The sequence below is a fragment of the Dipodomys merriami genome, unplaced genomic scaffold (genome assembly GCF_024711535.1).
Source record: "Dipodomys merriami isolate MVZ:Mamm:240054 unplaced genomic scaffold, mDipMer1.0.p SCAF_328, whole genome shotgun sequence".
Classification (NCBI taxonomy): Eukaryota; Metazoa; Chordata; class Mammalia; order Rodentia; family Heteromyidae; genus Dipodomys; species Dipodomys merriami.
This window is the reverse complement of record NW_027204804.1, coordinates 41,942-59,637: the sequence shown is the minus strand read 5'-3', so window position 1 is coordinate 59,637 and position 17,696 is coordinate 41,942. Positions and strand designations below refer to the sequence as shown.

Genomic DNA, 17,696 nt, shown 5'->3' with positions numbered 1-17,696 from the left:
TGCTATCTCCATGTCCTGGAACAGCTAGCACAGTGGATAGTTCCTAAATCCTGTGGAAACAAGTATCATGCTAGTTCTCCTGACCTGTGGATCACATCTCCCCTCCTTTTCACAGGCATGCCCAGTCACTGGCTGCCCTCCAGGCCTACTCCCACTGGCTAGCGCAGTACTGCAGTGAGGCGCACCGGCAGAACACTCAGCAGTTCGTGACGCTCATCTCCACCACGATGGATGCAATCACACCCCTGATCAACAACAAGGTCTTGCTTGAGACAATGAATGCCCCACTTTGTATATGACTTTGCCTGTCCTTCTGTCTATATATCTGAAAACCAAAATGTTACACTGTGATGCAAGTGTTACTTTGTGTCCCATTTTAGTTGTAATACACAACATTCAAATATAACTTTGCTTTTTAGTTCTCTAAAGTCGCACATGTATACATGCTCACTATGAAAAACTTAAATGTTGTTCAAATCTGTGGACTAAAAGGAGTTGCTGTCTTGAATCCCTCCCCCTGAACAGGGCAAGTACCGTCAGCAGTTGGTTTCATGTTCTTTTAGACCTTTTCTCTTATTTCCATATGTCAGAGCTATGGGTAGCCACAGATAATGCTTCTTTAGTTGCTTTTACATATGAGCAGCTTCTGTTTTTCCTGTTGCCCAAGGTTGTTCTTTCATGGGACTTTCTGATTTTTCATTGAAAGGAGTGTGTGGCTTTTATGTGCATCTTGTACACGTTAGGGGTCCTGTAGTGTGGGCTTCCCTCAAGTGGAACTATTAGTAAAGTTACATCCTTTATGTATCCTGTATGTAAGCAATACTAAGTCTAAGTAGTGCTCCAAGAAGACTACCAGTTGATGTTCCTAGATCAGGTTTAGTTCTCATATTTCTTTTTTCATGGTTTTAATCATATCTAGTACTGTTTATCACTTTTGTCAGTGTGTTAATAAGTGTGTTAATGTGTCGTTTTCCATAAATGTATGTTATCTATAAAGACAAAGTATAACTGTAAAGTTACACTTTGTAAAAAGTTATGTTATTCCCTAAGGTGTCTATTCCATAAATTTACCAAGCTGTTGCTGACTTTTAGGCTTCCCTCACTAAAGAAAGTTATTGGGGATCCTCCTGAAATTCATGTACTTATGAATGTAACAGTTTAGAGTAAATGGAGATGAGGAACATTTTATAGTTCTTGGATTTATTTTTTTGTTGTCGTTGTTGTTGTTGTTGGTTGTGGAGCTTGAACTCAGGGCCTGGGCACTGTTCCCTGAGCTCTTTTGCTCAAGGCTAGTGTTGTACTTTGAGCCACAGCTCCACTTCTGGTTTTCTGGTGCCTTATTGGAGATAACATGGACTTCCTTGCCCAAGCTGGCTTTGAACCGCGATCCTCAGATCTCAGCCTCCTTAGTGGCTAGAATTACAAGCCACCAGCAGTGCTTGGAAATTATGCTATTTCTTTCCTAAATAATCGGGACACCCTGACTTTGATGTGTCTTACCAGTGTTAGGTCTTATCTATAAAAAATTCTCTTGAGGGGCTGGGAAGGTGGCTCAGTGGTAGAGCACTTGCCTTGCATGCCCGAAGCCCTGGGTTCGATTGCTCAGCACCACATGAGCAAAAAGCCGGAAGTGGCGCTGTGGCTCCAGTGGTAGAGCACTAGCCTTGAGCTGAAGAGCTGAGGGACAGAGTCCAGGCCCAGAGTTTGAGTCCCACGACGGACCTCCCCCCCCCTCTCCCCCCCCCCCCCCCGCAAAAAAAAAAATTCTCTTGAGGCGGAGGATGTTGCTCAAAGGTAGAACGTGCTCAATTTGCACAAAGCCCTGGCTTTAATCCCTAATATTCATCTTCCCCCAAGTTACCTCTTTTGCAAAGATGGAAGTGACATTGCTACTTGGTAAGTTTTGTTAGGCATGCTGAGGTGAAGGAAACGAGACACTGGTGTGACTGATAAATTGTGAAAGGAAGGGCTGAGTGAGCGCTTGTCTTGGTAGGAGCCAGAGGAGTGATAAAAGAATCTCTCGTTGTTTGCCAGGCTTTGGTGGCTCATATCTGTAATCCTAGCTACTTACAAGGCTGAGACCTGGGAGATTGTAGTTTGAAGCTAGCCTGTGCAGAATAGTCCTTGAGACTCAATTTTTAATTAACTAGAAAAAAGCTGGGCTTGATTCATGGCTCAAGTGGTGGAGCACCACCCATGAGCAAACAAGCTGAATAAGAAAGAGCACAAGGTACTGCGTTCAAGCCTCCCAAACTGGAAACAAAATCGTCATTGTTTGAAGCAGGACGTGGATGGTAAACCAGGGAGTGCTGTGATCATATAATAGCTCAAGAATGCCACTGTGAGTTCTTGAGCTGAGAAGTGATTTAAGTTCAAAGATGCCAGTGTCTGGGAAAAGAGAACAGGAAATGGTAGTGGTGCAGAAACAGATGCTGTGGAGGTGGCAAAGGTCACAGGAACCTTGTGGCTGACAGTCTTCATGGACAAGATTCTGCAGGTGGATCCTGGGTGGTATGGTTTAGCAGCTCAGAACCATGTTTGGTATGTGACAACCATCTCTGGTGTGTGTCGTTTCAGCACATGGGGGATGTTGTGAGCTAGCATGTCCTCTTCTGTTTCCAGGTCCAGGACAAGTTGCTATTATCTGCGTGCCACTTACTGGTTTCATTGGCCACCACCGTGAGGCCTGTCTTTCTGATCAGCATTCCTGCAGTGCAAAAGGTATTCAACAAGATTACAGATGCCTCTGCCCAGCGGCTTGCTGATAAGGTGAGAGGTGGCTTTGTTTGGACCAGCATGTGGCTTATGGGGTACTGGGGTAGTGGGCCTGATGACACAGCCCACTGCACTTGTGCTGTGTGTGCTTCCTTGCTAAGGCACACAGGGAGGGTGCTGTCCCTGCTGCGGCTCCCATGTGTGTGCCTGGACACGAAGGTTGGGTTTTTAGAAAGCATCATTTGACCAGTGTTGTGAGAGTCCTCCTTGTGTTTCCATTGGCTCACCACAGTCTGGTTTCTGCTGTTGTGCACTTGGCTTTTTGAAGATGGAGAAGCACCAGGCAAGTGTGTTTTCTGAGAAGCCTTCTGGGAGGCTCAAGCTGGACAGTGGGGTAGGGTGGGTGTAACAGGAGGGGTGCAGAAGCACTTCTTCAGAACACCGGAATATGAGAAAGGTGTTCTCTCAGCCCTGTTCTGAGTGGTTCCTTAAGGCAGTAGCTAAGGGCCATGGTAGATTTAATGTCTACAGTGGGGTTTCACTTCTATAATGCTGCATCTATGAATGAGGGCCTCTGGAGGCCAAGACTGTCTCTGCCTGACTCAGGGTTCTAAACCTTGAGCCTTCTTAGAAATGGGCCAACTTTGATGAGCACAGGCTCTGCCCAGGCTGTAAGAAAGGAGCCTGGGACTTGAGCTCTAGGTGTGCATTGAAGCCAAAGGCCAGCAGCTGGCGCAGCTATCTGTCTGTTTTGACTCTGATGGATGCCTTTGGGTCTCTCCTAGGCTCAGGTGTTGGTGTGCCGGGCTCTCTCTAATATCTTGCTGCTCCCATGGCCAAATCTCCCCGAGAGTGAGCAGCAGTGGCCTGTGCGCTCCATCAGCCACACCAGCCTCATCTCCGCCCTGTCCCGGGACTATCGCAACCTGAAGCCCAATGCTGTTGCCCCACAGAGAAAGATGCCCCTGGATGACAGTAAGTGGCCCCTGGTCAGGGACAGTCCAGAGAGCTGGGTAGGGTTGACATGGCTCCTCCTTTATGGCAGAGAATTGTGTCTTAGGTTCAGGAGGTGAATTTAGTCACTAGTTCCCATGCTTGCTAAGCGGAAAACTCAGGTGCAGGAGGTAGAATCCCACTTAGCCATGAAATTCGGTTAGCATGTGGGCTGGATATACTTCCTGGGTGCATGTCCCTGGTGTTTGGCAAAAATGTAGGAAGTGCTAGCAAATATGGAACTGACCCTGGAAGGTACTGTCTGGTGTCTTCCACTGAGAGGACAGCTACAGTGACTGTCCATCACGTCAGATGAGCAACAGAGCACTTCCCCTTTGCTCTAAGGGAAGGCTTTGAAAATTGAAACCCTCAGATCTCAGTCTCCTGAGTAGTTACCATTAAGGTGTGAGCCATAGCCACCAGCACCTGGCAGAAAGTGAAATTTTGAAGTGTGTTTTCTTTTTCTTTTCCTTTTTCTGCTTGATGTGGATTTGTAGTTAACATAGTTAGATGAGAGTCACGGATATCTTCAGGTATACTATTCAGGTATATTTAGATCCATCCTCAAACATCTGACATTCCCAGCCCCACTCTTCAAAGTTTGCTGTTTGCCTGATCCTGGTTCTAAGTATATTTGAAATTCTGTAATTCATTTAATTCTCACATTAGCTTTATAAGTTAGGGACTGCTAATTGTCCTGATTTTATCTGTGAGGAAACTAAGACATGGGAAGACTGACTTGCTTGCCGAGAGGATTACATGCAGCTCTTGTGGAGTTGTGTTTATAAGGTACAATGGTCCCCTTTTCTAACTTGATCTTACTTGGTAATTGTATCAGTCAGCACAGACTGGAAGAAAAACTCAGATTTGCTCATGTTTCCTGTCTAGCCCTGGATATAGGGACAGGGAGATCATTTCCAGCCATAGGCTGGTGAACGCCATCTTGGCATGGGTGGGAGGGCACTTTAGTAAATGCTGGAGGACATGACACATGGCACTTTGACCAGCGCAAACTGCATGGTTGTGGCCCCTAAGAAGGGGTGGGAGAGGCAAGGCCCTACATGCTGGAAATATTTGCTGAGTAGCAGCTGTGGTTTCCTTGGTGAACATACATTAAGCTTGTGGTCGTGTCTGAGGTTACTGTGCACAGGTGGATGGACACTGGCTTGAGAACCTGGCTGTGAATAGATCCCTGCGACTCTGTTAGGCTCCTTTTGTCCTCACTCCCCAGTGGTTCCTTTTCCTTCTTTAGCTTTATACTTTAAAACCATCTCAAGCCTGTAGAGTTAAGGTTAAGAGAATGAGAACAATTGCTTATCTTTTACCCACGTTCACTGATAATGCTTTGCTACACTGGGTTGAAGTTCTTCCTCCAATATATAATTAAGAAAGAAACAAACCCAGACATTTAAAGTAAGTTGCAGACGTTGACATTCTGCACCTGAATTACTAACCTTTATGTATAACTCACAAGATGTTAAATGTTTTTTATACTACACTTTCATTTAGCATTTAAACCACATTCAAGAGTTCCCCAGTTGTTGCCAAATTGTCCTATTTGGCATTTTTTGAGTGGAGGCAGTTCTGGGGTTTGAACTTGGAACCTCACACTTGTTAGCTGGCAAGATACTACTGGCCTCCATCCCCCTATTTGCCTTTTTTTTTTTCTGTGTGTGTGTGTGTGTGTGTGTGTGTGTGTGTGTGTGAGTGTGTGTGTGTGTGTGTGCGCGCGCGCGCGCTCGTGTGCGTGTGTGTGTGTGCGTGTGTGTGTGTGCGTGTGTGTGTGTGTGTGTGTGCGTGTGTGTGTGTGTGCGCGCACACACACCAATCCTGGGGCTTGAAATCAGGGTCTGTGCATTGTCCCTGATCTTTTTGCTTAAGGCTAGTGCTCTATCACGGAGCCACAGCTCATGGACTTTCCTGCCTGGCCTTGCTTCAACTCTGATGCTCAGATCTCAGCCTTCTGAGTAGCTAGGATTACAGGAGTGAGGCACCAGCACCGAGCTCTCTATTTGGATTTTTAAAAGCCCAAGAAGATGCGGTGTTTGATTGTCACCTCTTTCAATACAGAAAGCAGCCCAGTTTTGTTTCAAATGCCCTCTGCATTCTTAAAGGCCCAGGCTTGTTTTCTTGCTGAGGTCCTTAGTCAATCTGTCTGATTCTTCCCAACAGGTTGGGGGCAGTGGTGGTGTGCTTTCTGTTATATCACCGGTGCTTATTTTGTTTTCCAGGCAGTTTCTGACAGCCTATCACTTGGAAAGTATCTTTGCCTCAAGATCCTCCCACCTCCTCTCCTGAGTGCTAGAAAAACAGGCATGCCCCACCATGATTGTATAATACACTGTTCCTGTGGAAGTACCACAGTTAATGGCCTGTTCTATTATTCATACTTACAATGCTTTCAAGGCTTTAAGCTTCCATTCCTATAAATATACTTGTTTCTTTTTTAATTTCCCCTATGATGGAGGTCTGGACTTTCATTTGGCTTTCCCCCTACGCTGCTTCTCCAGGGCCTGTGTGCTCTTAGGAAAATGTCTGTCTTGCATGGGTTTCTCACTTGGTAAAAGCCTTTGTGCTTGCAGTAGTTTGGGGTGATTTCCAGGTCAGTAGTGTAATAAGTGTGCTTTCACTCCATTTCCAGGTCTCTGTGACTAGGCCTATTGTAGGCCACTGTCATCTTCTATCAGTCTTGGGTGTATGGCGACATTATCTATGGGCATACTTTTTCTGATGAGTAAACCAAGACAGCTACAAGCAGAGTTGGGGCACAGTTGAGCCCACACAACTCCTGAGAGCCTCTTTCTGCCATACTCTCCCTTGGAAGTTACTTTAGCCTGTAGAGCGGCTGGTGAGCCACAGTGTTCCAGACAGGATTGAGCTTACTTTCAGGTGGTGGACTGCTCTCCCTGGGCTTCGCTGAGCCATGGGGTCTCCATCCAGACCTCCCTGGACCTTCTGTGCTAGGTGCTCTGCTAGGATTGTTTTTGAGCCTTGCCTCTAATCCTCACAGCAAGTCTGCCTCAGGGCACGAGCGGGGATCCTGCCCAAGGCATCTGGCCAGCTGCTAACCCTGTGTGTCATATCAGGGGCTCCCTGCCCTTCTGTGTTGGCTGCAACTGCCTTCATTTTCCCTTTGTGTACTATATGGGATCATAACATGAAATCATATATCGGCATTTTGCTAGAATTAGAGATATCATTGGAGTGTCTACTCTCTTGATAACGATAATATGTATTCTCAGAGCACAGACCTGAAAGGCCTAATGGGTTGGCCAGGTAATTTATTCCTGGCCCCAGCACCATGCTCCACTGCATGCCTCATGTGGATTAGTTCTGGTGGAAGAAGGCTGATCCAAGTGTGGTCTCTTGCCTGTGGTAATCAGTCACCACTGCCATTTCCCTTACTGGTCTGTTCTCCCTCTGTAGGTCATGGTTAAGGCCAAGGCCACCATACCTAGCTTAGGATTATAGCTCAGTTTGTCTTTTGTGTGGACTTGTAGCTGATGAGTAAGGCAAAACAGAGGTAAAAACTGAAGTGAGTAGGCAGGCAGACAGCTAGAGTCTTGGCAGTAAAAAATAAGGAGGCGGAGAGGGACAGAGGGAAGGAGGGAAGTATTTAACAGAATTAAGAGAGAATGTGTTCTTTTAGCAAGACAGGTTTCTCTCCCATTTGTTGTGTTCCCTCTTACAGAACTGTATCCTCAGGCAGCTCATAACCTGCAACTTAATCTTGATTTGCAGCCAAAGTGATCATCCACCAGACACTTAGTGTTTTGGAAGATATTGTGGAGAACATCTCTGGGGAGTCCACAAAGTCTCGGCAGATCTGCTACCAGTCACTGCAGGAATCTGTTCAGGTCTCTCTGGCCCTCTTTCCAGCCTTCATCCATCAGTCAGGTAGGAGCCTCGAGGGTGGAGTTGCTGCAGAGCTGTGTGTCTGCACTTGCTCAGTGGAGGGAAGCTGACGTCAGCGACAGGGCTCTGCTTCTTCGGAGCATCTGGGCTGAGGCTTCATGGAAAAGTGAGCAGAGCACTCAGTAGGGGCCCTGGCACATGTCACGAGCCCCTGAGTCACTTGCCGCCTCCTGTCTAGTCTTCATTTTAAGCCCTCATCTTCCCTGAAGAGGGAGGATGAGAGGATGAGACAGTGGTAGGCCTCACACAAGAGAGGCAGGGCGCCTTGTTGTATGTGCTTGCTTCTGTGGCAAGGCAAGTTTGACTGAGATGCTCCCCTAGCTACCCTGTCACTGCCGCTGGCACTTGACAGTGTGCTCCAAGCTCCGTGGATGTACTTTACTTGTCAGGCTCTCCTAAAAGCATGTGTAGTAGACTTGTCAGTGGATGAGTGTATTCATTCACCAGTCAACTTGTATAAATGAATTGTGTGCAGTAAAGGCCAAAATATACTGAGTAAAGATGATCTTTGAAATCTGTTAGTTAAAGCCACACTAGCTGGAACCAGTATTTTCTGCAATTAGTCCATTTAATGGACCTGGGCCAAGGCACCAGAGTACACCTTCATCCTCCACTTGCAGCCACTTACCCTGACCTGACTGCAGGGATTGTCAGTCATAAAGAGAAGTAGCTAAAGCCCTTAAGTGTTGACCCAGTTGAGTAGTTTTGTCAGTGTGAGCACAATATAATGTATCTGCAGTAAAGACTGACCATTGCTGGATGCTGAGCAGTGAGGGCGGATCTGGGCCACCTCCATTTTCTATTGGTGGGCCATATAGCAGCACTTCTCTGCACAGAGCTATTTGCTCAGCAGGTCCTTGATCATTTTCCACTTTCCATCATTGGCTGATGGTTTGGAGAAATTTCTTCCAGCAGGAAGCCTTAGAGAGAGAGAGCAGCATGGATGTAGTCAGTGGAGGAGCTGAGGCTCCGCTGGTCCCTGGTGCATAGCTCTGACCGTTTGTTTGTCCTTTACTTAGATGTGACTGATGAGATGCTGAGCTTCTTCCTCACTCTGTTCCGAGGCCTTAGAGTACAGATGGGCGTGCCTTTCACTGAACAGATCATACAGACCTTCCTCAATATGTTTACCAGGTAACTACATGCCTGCTGCCTAGGAGTTTCAGCTAGGGGAGATGTCAGGAGGCCTGGCTCCAGAGCCCGGGACTTGGTACTCCTTGTCTTCACTCACCACAGGTGCTAGTCATGTGGGTCCCCAGAGAAAGAAGCAGTTCTTGTATTACTGTATGGTTTCTCTCTTGTCCACAGAGAGCAACTGGCTGAAAGCATACTCCATGAAGGCAGCACTGGCTGCCGAGTGGTGGAGAAGTTCCTGAAGATTCTGCAGGTAGTGGTACAGGAGCCTGGCCAGGTGTTTAAGCCCTTCCTCCCCAGCATCATCTCCCTCTGCATGGAGCAGGTGTACCCCATCATAGCTGAGGTAGGTGGCCCCTACGCCATTCCTTACACTGCCTCTGCTTGCCACTGGGAGATGGGGGGAGGAGTTGGGGATGAAGCATAAAGGTAAAGCGCACTGTGGTAGTTTTGGGTTTTTTTTTTGGTTGGTTGTGGGGCTTGAACTCTGGGCTTGGGCGCTGTCTCTCAGTTCTTCAGCTCAAGGCGAGTGCTCTTCCGCTGGGCCATAGTGCCACTTCCAGATTTCTAGTGGTTTATTGGAGATGAGAGTCTCATGGACTTTCCTGCCCAATCTGGCTTTGAACCATGATCCTTAGAACTCAGCCTCCTGAGTAGCTAGGATTACAGGTGTGAGCCACCAGCGCCCGGCTGCACTGTGTTTTAAAGTCTATCTGTGATTTAAAATATTCTTGCAAAGTAGTGTTTTTTTCCAAGATAAAATACCTTTAGCCTTGGTAGTATTGTTAATAGTTGATCAGATTAATTGGAACTAGTCTAGTGTAAGCATAACAGGTTAGTCATAAGATTGAGGGATACGCCCAAGCCAATCTTCATTGTCAGTTTATAATGTGAAGTGCATGTCTGCTGTTCTGTCCATGCCAGCAGCACCACCAGTATGCTTTCCTACCAAGAGCATCCACAGTCTCAGAGATTCAGGGCAAGTTCTTGGAACTGTGTAAACCATTCACTGTCATAGGAAGTTCTTTGTCCTTTGAAAACACTCAGGTACCTGGCATGAGAAGATCCAAGATAAGTAGGGGTGTAACTTGGATTTATACTAGTAGTTACATAAGAGCTGAGCCTCTTAACTAACTGAACCAGAACAGAAGTGAGTCCAGGTGCTTTGCCCCCAGAGACACCTGTGAACCCTGTACAGCTTCTGCCGGGGAAGCCTGTCAGCTCAGGTGCCAGTTGAATTTTAATCAAAGCTGGATTAAAGATCTGTGGCCATTTAATTTTGAATTCTGCAGAGACGTCTAGAATAATGAGACCTGCATGTTCTCTAGTGACTTGAGATTTTGGTTGAGCTAGAGACTTGTGCTCTGTGGGGCCCTGCTTCTCAAAGAATCCTGGCTGCATTGAAGACCAGAGAGGCCCAGGTGGCAGTTAGCTCAGCTTGTAACCTCCAAGGTCCTCATTAGCAGTTCTGTGTGCTTCCTGGCTGCTCTTAAACTCACCTTGTCTGTGGACAGCGGAGCTGCTTCGAAGGCATCGTGTCTTCACCCTTGGAGGTAGCACAAGGCCAGTAGGTTAGCCAGGACAAAAGGAGATGGCACAACAAGGAGGAGAGAGCACATCAAACCAGCTGTTTTCTGACAGGAAAATCCATATTCTTATTGTTCCTCCACAGAGTAGCTCTTTTTCCTGGCAGACAAAGCCTAATGCTCCTGTCAGAAAAAGGGTATATTGTATGCACCTAGCTCAGGTGCAGGCTTGTCTCTGCTACAGAGTACCCCTGTGTGAGTGCTTACTCCACAGAACTTGATGCCCTCTGGACAGGAAGGGATAGACACCGAGGGGGCACTGACACTCTGGGATGCCGCTAGCATCTCAGGTTTCTGTGTTGCCCTGGGCCCAACCTGAGAGTGGCCGCCAGAGCTACATGAAGGGTGTGTGAGCAACCAGCCACAGTGCTTCATGCCTGTAATCCCAGCTCGTGGGAGGTGGAGGCAAGAAGCCACCCTGGGCAAAGGTAGTAAGTCCCTATCTGAAAAGCAAAATACTTGTCCCCCCCCCCCCCAAAAAAAAAAAAGAAAAGGGAAAAAAAAGGCTACAGACTTGGCTTGCTAAGCAAGTGCAAGTGTCTTGGTTCAATCCCTAGTACCACATGCAAAAAAGAGGAAGGCTGACCTCTCGTATATCTCCCCAGCGCCCTTCCCCTGACGTGAAGGCAGAGTTATTTGAGCTCCTCTTCCGCACTCTCCATCACAACTGGCGATACTTCTTCAAGTCCACGGTTCTGGCCAGTGTGCAGAGGGGGATTGCTGAGGAACAGATGGAGAATGAGCCCCAGTTCAGCGCCATCATGCAGGTGAGGCGGACGGCTGACGAATGACCCCAGAAAGGGTGGGCCTTGTCCTGAGTTCCTCCTTGACCTACCGTCCCTTGGCTTCTTGTCTGGAATAGGGCCCTGCTTCCTCCCAGCTGGTCACCACAGCTCTGAAGTCACAGGTTCTAGGGCACTCACTGAGTGTGTAGAGACCAGCTCCACCTGGCATGACACTGTGGATGTAATCCCAGCACTAAGACTGCTGGGGTCACACAGACGATATTTCAAAGAAGGGAGGAGGGAGGGGAGAAGAGGAAGCAAGAGAAGGGGAGAGGAGGGAAAAGGAGAAGGGAGAGGGGGAAGAGAGGGAAGGAGATACCACTTGCATCTGAGGAAAGTAACTGGATAGATGTTAATACCAGTTTTGAGCTTAAACTGGGAAAAATGCAGCCTATAGACAGTACTCACTGTCAGACGACTGTTTTCCCAATGGATCTTCAGCCTCCTCACCAACACACAGAATGTACACGCATGACTGGGTGGCAAAGCACATGCCCTACCACTGGCTCCTCCATCTCTTCTTCACCAAGGACTGGTCTTGAATGATCAGGGGTTTGCTCCTCCCCACCCCGCCTTCCCTTCATCTGTCTAAACTCTGCTCTTGCTTTATTAAAAACCCTTGTCCCCCACTCAGGGATGGTAAGAGCCACTTTGGAACATACTTTCACAGTTTGGCAACTTTTTATAATGTGAAATATATAGTTGAGCATATATATAAGCTAGTATTCCCACCTCTTAAGTATTTTACCGAGGAAACATATGTTTCGACAGCTTTTACACAGATGGTTACAGTGGCAAGTTCATAATTGTTCCAAACTGGAAACAAACCCAAGTGTCCATCAGTTGGTGAATCGACTCACCAGCTGCTATGGACATACAATAAACCACTCAAAAAGTAAGGGACTCATAGTGGTACAGACAACAGAGATGGATTTTAGTGCATTGCTAGGTCCGAAAGGCTTTGTACCATCTGACTCCATGCCATTGTATGCCATCATGGGAGTGGAACCATGGGGTCAGAAAACGAGCTAGAGCAGGGCAGGACTGCTGGAACTGTGGCTGCAGGGACGAGATCCTTTCTCAGAGCTATAGTTGGCCGCTTCTCTAGGGAGGGTTCTTGCAGGTCCCTGGCCCCTTAGGGTGCTTTGTGTTGTGGGGGGGGGGTTGCTTTTGTCCTGAACTAGTAACTTTTTGTTTTGTCAGTCATGGGGCTTGATCTCTGGGCCTGGGTGCTGTCCCTGAGCTCTTCAGCTCAAGGCGAGTGCTCTACCACTTGAGCCACAGCGCCACTTTTCTGGTGGTTAATTGGAGATGAGTCTCATAGCCTTTACTGCCTGGGCTGGCTTTGAGCGTGATCCTCAGATCTCAGCCTCCTGAATAGCTAGAATTGCAGGAGTGAGCAACCAGCACCTGGCGCTGAACTAGTAACTTGCATGCACAGAGATTCTAATGCCGAGCAAGGAGCCTAGGGTTTGAGGCCCCTGAGATCAGGTTGCTGAGGCATGAGATGGCTGCCAGAGGGATTGATTGGTCTTCTTATTAGGCAGTCTTTATTGCCTGTTAAGATTATAGAGGGATTTGACTATCCTTGTGAGCTTCTTCAAAGACGGTCCCGTGAAGGGACACTAGAGGTTTCCTAGAAATGGTGCAAGGTAAGACCAAAAATAACGGCCCAGTGGAGAACAGATTGCGGAGTCCTGAGCAGACAGGTCAGGAGAACTGAGACAAGGGCTGGTCCGAGGGAGCTTAAGTGCTGCTTACAAAATGGTGTCTTATTTCCCAGGCTTTTGGGCAGTCCTTTCTCCAGCCTGATATCCATCTTTTCAAGCAAAATCTCTTCTACTTGGAGACCCTCAACACCAAACAGAAGCTGTACCACAAGGTAATTGTGCATCTGTCTCTTGGAAAGATACTGAATCCAGTCCCCCTGAGCTGAGCCCTGCACCCTTGACTCCTGGGTCAGGGAGCGTGAGTGTGGATGGGGTGGAACCGGGGCAGCCCCATAGGATCTGAGGGAGCCTCATGGCCAACATTGCCCACCCCTCTCCCTGCAGAAGATCTTCCGGACAACCATGCTGTTCCAGTTTGTGAATGTGCTGCTCCAGGTCCTGGTCCACAAGTCCCATGACCTTCTGCAGGAGGAGATTGCCATCGCCATTTACAACATGGCTTCCGTTGACTTCGATGGCTTCTTTGCAGCCTTCCTTCCAGAGTTCCTGACCAGCTGTGATGGCGTGGATGCCAACCAGAAAAACGTGCTGGGACGGAACTTCAAGATGGATCGGGTGAGTCGAAAGGGAGGCCAGGCTGCGAGGAGGCAGTGAGAGTTCTCAAGCCTGGCGTTGGTTCAGTGAGGCGGGCAGCTGCTCGTGGCACGCATGGCCTCTGGCATGGTTTATGCCCTTGGTAGCGCGGGGCAGCTTGTTCAATGCCAGGATGACTCAGTGCTGTGCTTGGGTTGAGGACACACTTTCCCACCCTTGGGGTCTGTAGCCATATGGCTGAGTCTCAGCCATTAAGACCCAAGTCCTGGCCCAGCAGGCCATCTTCTGTACACACTCCCCCCTGCCAGTGCAGGCCTCCACTGGGGTGAGCAGCGGGCAGTGGGCAGCGAGCCTCGACAGGGACAGCTGACCAAGTCTAACAGAAGCCACGCTCACTCTGCCAACACCTGGAGACGGCTGAGAGGATCGGTGCTGGGGAGCTCTTCGCAGCCACCCCTAGCACCATGTAGGCTGAGCTGCACCGTACAAGGAGGAGCATACGTTCCTTGTGCCTGTGTTGCCGGGGGGGGGGGGGGGGGGGGAGTGTCTGGCTCTGGGCTCAGCCCCACCTCAGGTGGGGCTGAGGTGCTGATGTCTCTGAAGGCCCACGAGCCATTGCTGCTGATGTTTGTGTCCCATAATGCCCAGCTTTCCCCAGCCTGGCTTAGCTGTTCTTCCCTCAAGTTTACTGCCTCTTCCACCCCAGGCATCTGGCTTGGGGGCCCTCCTTGGAACTCTTCTTACAGGACAAGTAATTCCTCTTCCACCAGTCAAAGCATGAGATGCTGAGAGTCTGCACTGTCCCCTGGGTACCCACGCATCTTGATTCCTGCCCCTGGGCAGCGCATCCCTGGCGGCTGCGCTTGAGGGCTCGGCCTCGCGCTGCTGTGCCAGCTCTTTTTGCTTTCTGCTTCCTGCCTCTTGCTTCTGTCTTGGGATTCAGCTTCAGGAAGTTTGTCTCGGACTCAGGTCCTACTGTACTTTGCCTTGGAATCTTCCTTCGGCATTCTGTCCATTTTCTCATCTTTCATCAGAAGCTATCCAGGGTGTCTATTAAAAATGGAGAAATGAATTACTGTGTTCCACCAAGAAAATTCTGCCTTGGTGTTTGAGAGCCACTGATTTTTAAGGGACATTCCATAGTTGGTTTTCTTTAGGATGTATAAAAGGTCACACTTGCCCTTCCCTCCCTCCCCCTCCTCTCACTCCCTTTTCTTCTTCTCCTTCCTTCCCTTCATGTTTGTGTGCTTGCGCGCGCTCTCTCTCCCTCCCTCCCTCACTCCCCCTCTCCCCTTCCCCTTTCTCCCTTCCTCCTCTCCCCAATATGTATGTGTGTTGCTAAAGCCAAACCGCCTCTTAGCCCAGTGCCAGGTGCTACCCTGGGGTTTGGGGTCCGCAGCACAGCGCCCCCTGTGGGCCACACTGCCCAGCACTTTTCCTGCCTGGGTCAGTTAATCCTCAGCCACTGCTGTTCTCTTCCTAGGCTCGGGAGGCAGCCAGGGGGTTGGCAGTGTAGAACCTGGAAGTATAGAACTGGGGCGGGGGAGCTGAGCTGGCGCTGCGGCTGCGGAGTTGTGGCGTGAGCCCAAATACCCACCTGGCTCCTGGGGCAGAAGCAGAGGGCCCTGAGCTGGGTCTGGAAGAGGAGCAGAGATAGTAGAAGTGTCGGGGAGGAGCAGGAGGCCTGAAGCTGTGCAGCACTGCCTGTGTTGCCATCTGGGGATGCCGTTACCTCCACTGGCCGTGGGAGAGGAGGGACGGAGGGCAGCCAGGCTGGCGCTCGCTCAGGCTGGATCCTTCTCCCTGTCCACGAGAACTGGGCCAGGCTGCGTGAGGCTGCGTGAAGCTGCGCCCAGGGCTGGGGTGGCCTAGGCAGCCGATGCCGGGAATCACTTTCCACAATGCCAGGAGGTCCCGTTTGCCACTCCTCCTTGCCCACAGTGCCTTGCACGCAGAACCGTGAGTTGTCTCAAGGACTCTCAGGGCTTGGGTGTGGAGGCAGCTGGCGGGCTCTGGCTGGTAGGGATCGGAGGTGCTGGGGGACAGTGGGTCTTGGGCTGGGCTGCAGCTGTGCCCTTGCCTTGCAGGACCTGCCCTCGTTCACCCAGAACGTGCACAGGCTGGTCAACGACCTGCGCTACTACCGGCTCTGCAACGGCAGCCTGCCGCCGGGCACCGTGAAGCTCTAGGGCTACCCGCATCGCCCACCACACCATGCCCACCCCAGCACAGAGCCCCTGACAAGTCTCATCACTCCTGAGCAGCGTGGCTAGCCTCCACCCTCCTGCCGCCACCCAGCGGAGCTGGCTCACCTCCCTGTGTGCACTGGCGGAAGCCGAGGGCGTTGGGAGCAGGCCGAGGCCTGTGTGCCAAGGGGCCCAGGGGGCACCCGGAGACCCCACGGGTAGTCCACGCCGATCCTGTGCATATCAGTCACGGGGCAGAACCGCCAAGGACAGCTTGTGACAGTGCCACCTTCTCACCATTCCACCTCTGCCATCCCTCCCCGGCCTGGCAAGTCAAGGACAGACAGACGACCGACCAGAATGAACTCTGTCAAGCCTCCCTCCCCTCCAAATGCCTTGAAGTCTCTGCTCTGCCAGAGACTCACAAAGACTCATGTTTTGTTGTTGTTTTCTCATCATTCCATTATGATACTAAGAAACTAAGAAGCCTAATGGAAAAATAAAGTGCTTACGTTGTTGTTATAGCCGTGGGCGTGGTAGACACGGGGATTAGGGAACTGGAGCCTCCTTGCGGCCAGCGGCCAGCTGAGAGTCTCAAGGGGCACTGAAGGAAGCACCTCGCTGGGGGGGGGGCAAGGGGGCACGCCGCATCCCATCCTCTAGGTAGCATCTCCTTTGAGCAGGTAAAGAAGCAGGCTCCCCGTTTCTCTACAGAAAGGAGGTAGGTCGTCATGACGGTGGTCCTGTGGGGCAGGGAGCTGGGCTTGCTGCTCTGGGAAGCCAGGGTCCCACTCTGCTGCCACCCGTATGCCAGCTAGGGCTTGTCCCCTGGGACTCGGCCTGACAGGCCAGCAGAAGGACAGGTCGGAGCAGGTGGCGGAGAGAAGGGGACTGTTCCACAGGCTGGGAGTGGACAAGACTCCAGCTCTCTAGCTGAGCTCTCTAGCTCAGCCTTCCATCCATTTGCAGGAGTAACACTCGCTCCTCAGATGTTTCCCAAACAAATCCTGTTCGGCTGACTGGAGGGGCAGGGCTGGGGTGGGGGGGGGGGTCACACCTCACTTCAACAGACTGGCTCCCTTGAAAATGAGAGTGGATTCTAGAGCAGGGGCGGCTCGGGTACCGGCTCACAGGCATGATCAGGTGGAAAGAAGGCAGCTGTGGGGGTTGGTGGTGTGGCTTTTGCTTGGGAGCGGCCCGTACTGAGTCCTGGTGTCAGAAGCTACGGCCTGAGACCTTCAACAAAGTCACTGGGAGCGGGCCATTGCCACCCTTGCTCACCAAACAGTAGCAGCTTGTAGCTGGAATACCACCGATGGCTCCGTTGCTAAAAGGCGCTGTGAGTACCGACTCCCCTGCCTGCCTGTCTGGGAGGCGAGCGCACCCATTCACCTGCGCTGTTCGTGAGATGGCGCGCACTGTGCGTGTGCGGAGGGGCGTGGCGTACGCGCACCCAGAGGGTGTGTCGCCTGGGATGGAGGAGCGGCTGGGACATGGATGGTGGGGGAAAGGCTGTGGTGGGGAAGGTGGGCAGACTGCTTGGAGGGGTTGCTTTGAAAACAGATCTGACTCCAGCCAGCGGCACCCAGGACAAGGCAAGGGCTCCCACAGGTGACCTTCATCTGGGGGGGGGGTCACGGGGAATCCTGGATATGCTGAGCACAGAAGACATGCTCCACCCGGGTTCTGGGACAGCAGCTGAGTGAATCCCCCCCACCCCCCGCGCCCCCAATCCCTCTGCTCCTGCATCAGTGTTGTGCCACCTCGTCACTGGCACCCTGGCGCCACCCAGAGGGGGTTGTGGGGGCAGGGCTTGTCCTCAGCTTTTGGGGTACATCTTGGCTTGGGGGCAATGTTGACTGTGCCCAGGTGGGTTTTTCCTCACCGGAAGCCGCTTGGAAGTCATGCTGGGCAGAGTCTTCCGGCCCATGGTGAGCGTTGATGAGACTCTTGCTACCTCTGCAAGTGTGAGGCCCCTTCCCAGGGCTCCGCAGGGAGAGCCCTCGAGAGCAGGCTCTTCAGACAAGGGCTTCTTAGCTCAAGGGCTCCCTTTTCCACGCCTGCATCGGAATCATTTGGAACATCTTTGAAAAGCCTTGGTAATTAATTGGCTCTGGC

At 50.7% G+C, this 17,696-nt stretch overlaps 1 protein-coding gene across 2 annotated transcripts in view; it reads left to right on the top strand.

Annotated features, from left to right (window-relative positions):
• Positions 1 to 16,102, top strand: part of LOC138841698 (exportin-6) — an 87,944-nt gene extending 71,842 nt beyond the window's left edge. For both annotated transcript variants that reach the window (XM_070042476.1, XM_070042475.1), the window contains exons 15-24: positions 116 to 260; positions 2,623 to 2,769; positions 3,501 to 3,690; positions 7,450 to 7,605; positions 8,643 to 8,757; positions 8,932 to 9,103; positions 10,949 to 11,110; positions 12,912 to 13,010; positions 13,183 to 13,413; positions 15,480 to 16,102. In XM_070042476.1, coding sequence (XP_069898577.1) covers positions 116 to 260; positions 2,623 to 2,769; positions 3,501 to 3,690; positions 7,450 to 7,605; positions 8,643 to 8,757; positions 8,932 to 9,103; positions 10,949 to 11,110; positions 12,912 to 13,010; positions 13,183 to 13,413; positions 15,480 to 15,581 — 1,519 coding nt within the window. In that variant the 3' untranslated portion in view covers positions 15,582 to 16,102. The remainder of the gene's footprint in view (positions 1 to 115; positions 261 to 2,622; positions 2,770 to 3,500; positions 3,691 to 7,449; positions 7,606 to 8,642; positions 8,758 to 8,931; positions 9,104 to 10,948; positions 11,111 to 12,911; positions 13,011 to 13,182; positions 13,414 to 15,479) is intronic.
• Positions 16,103 to 17,696: the final 1,594 nt, after the last annotated feature.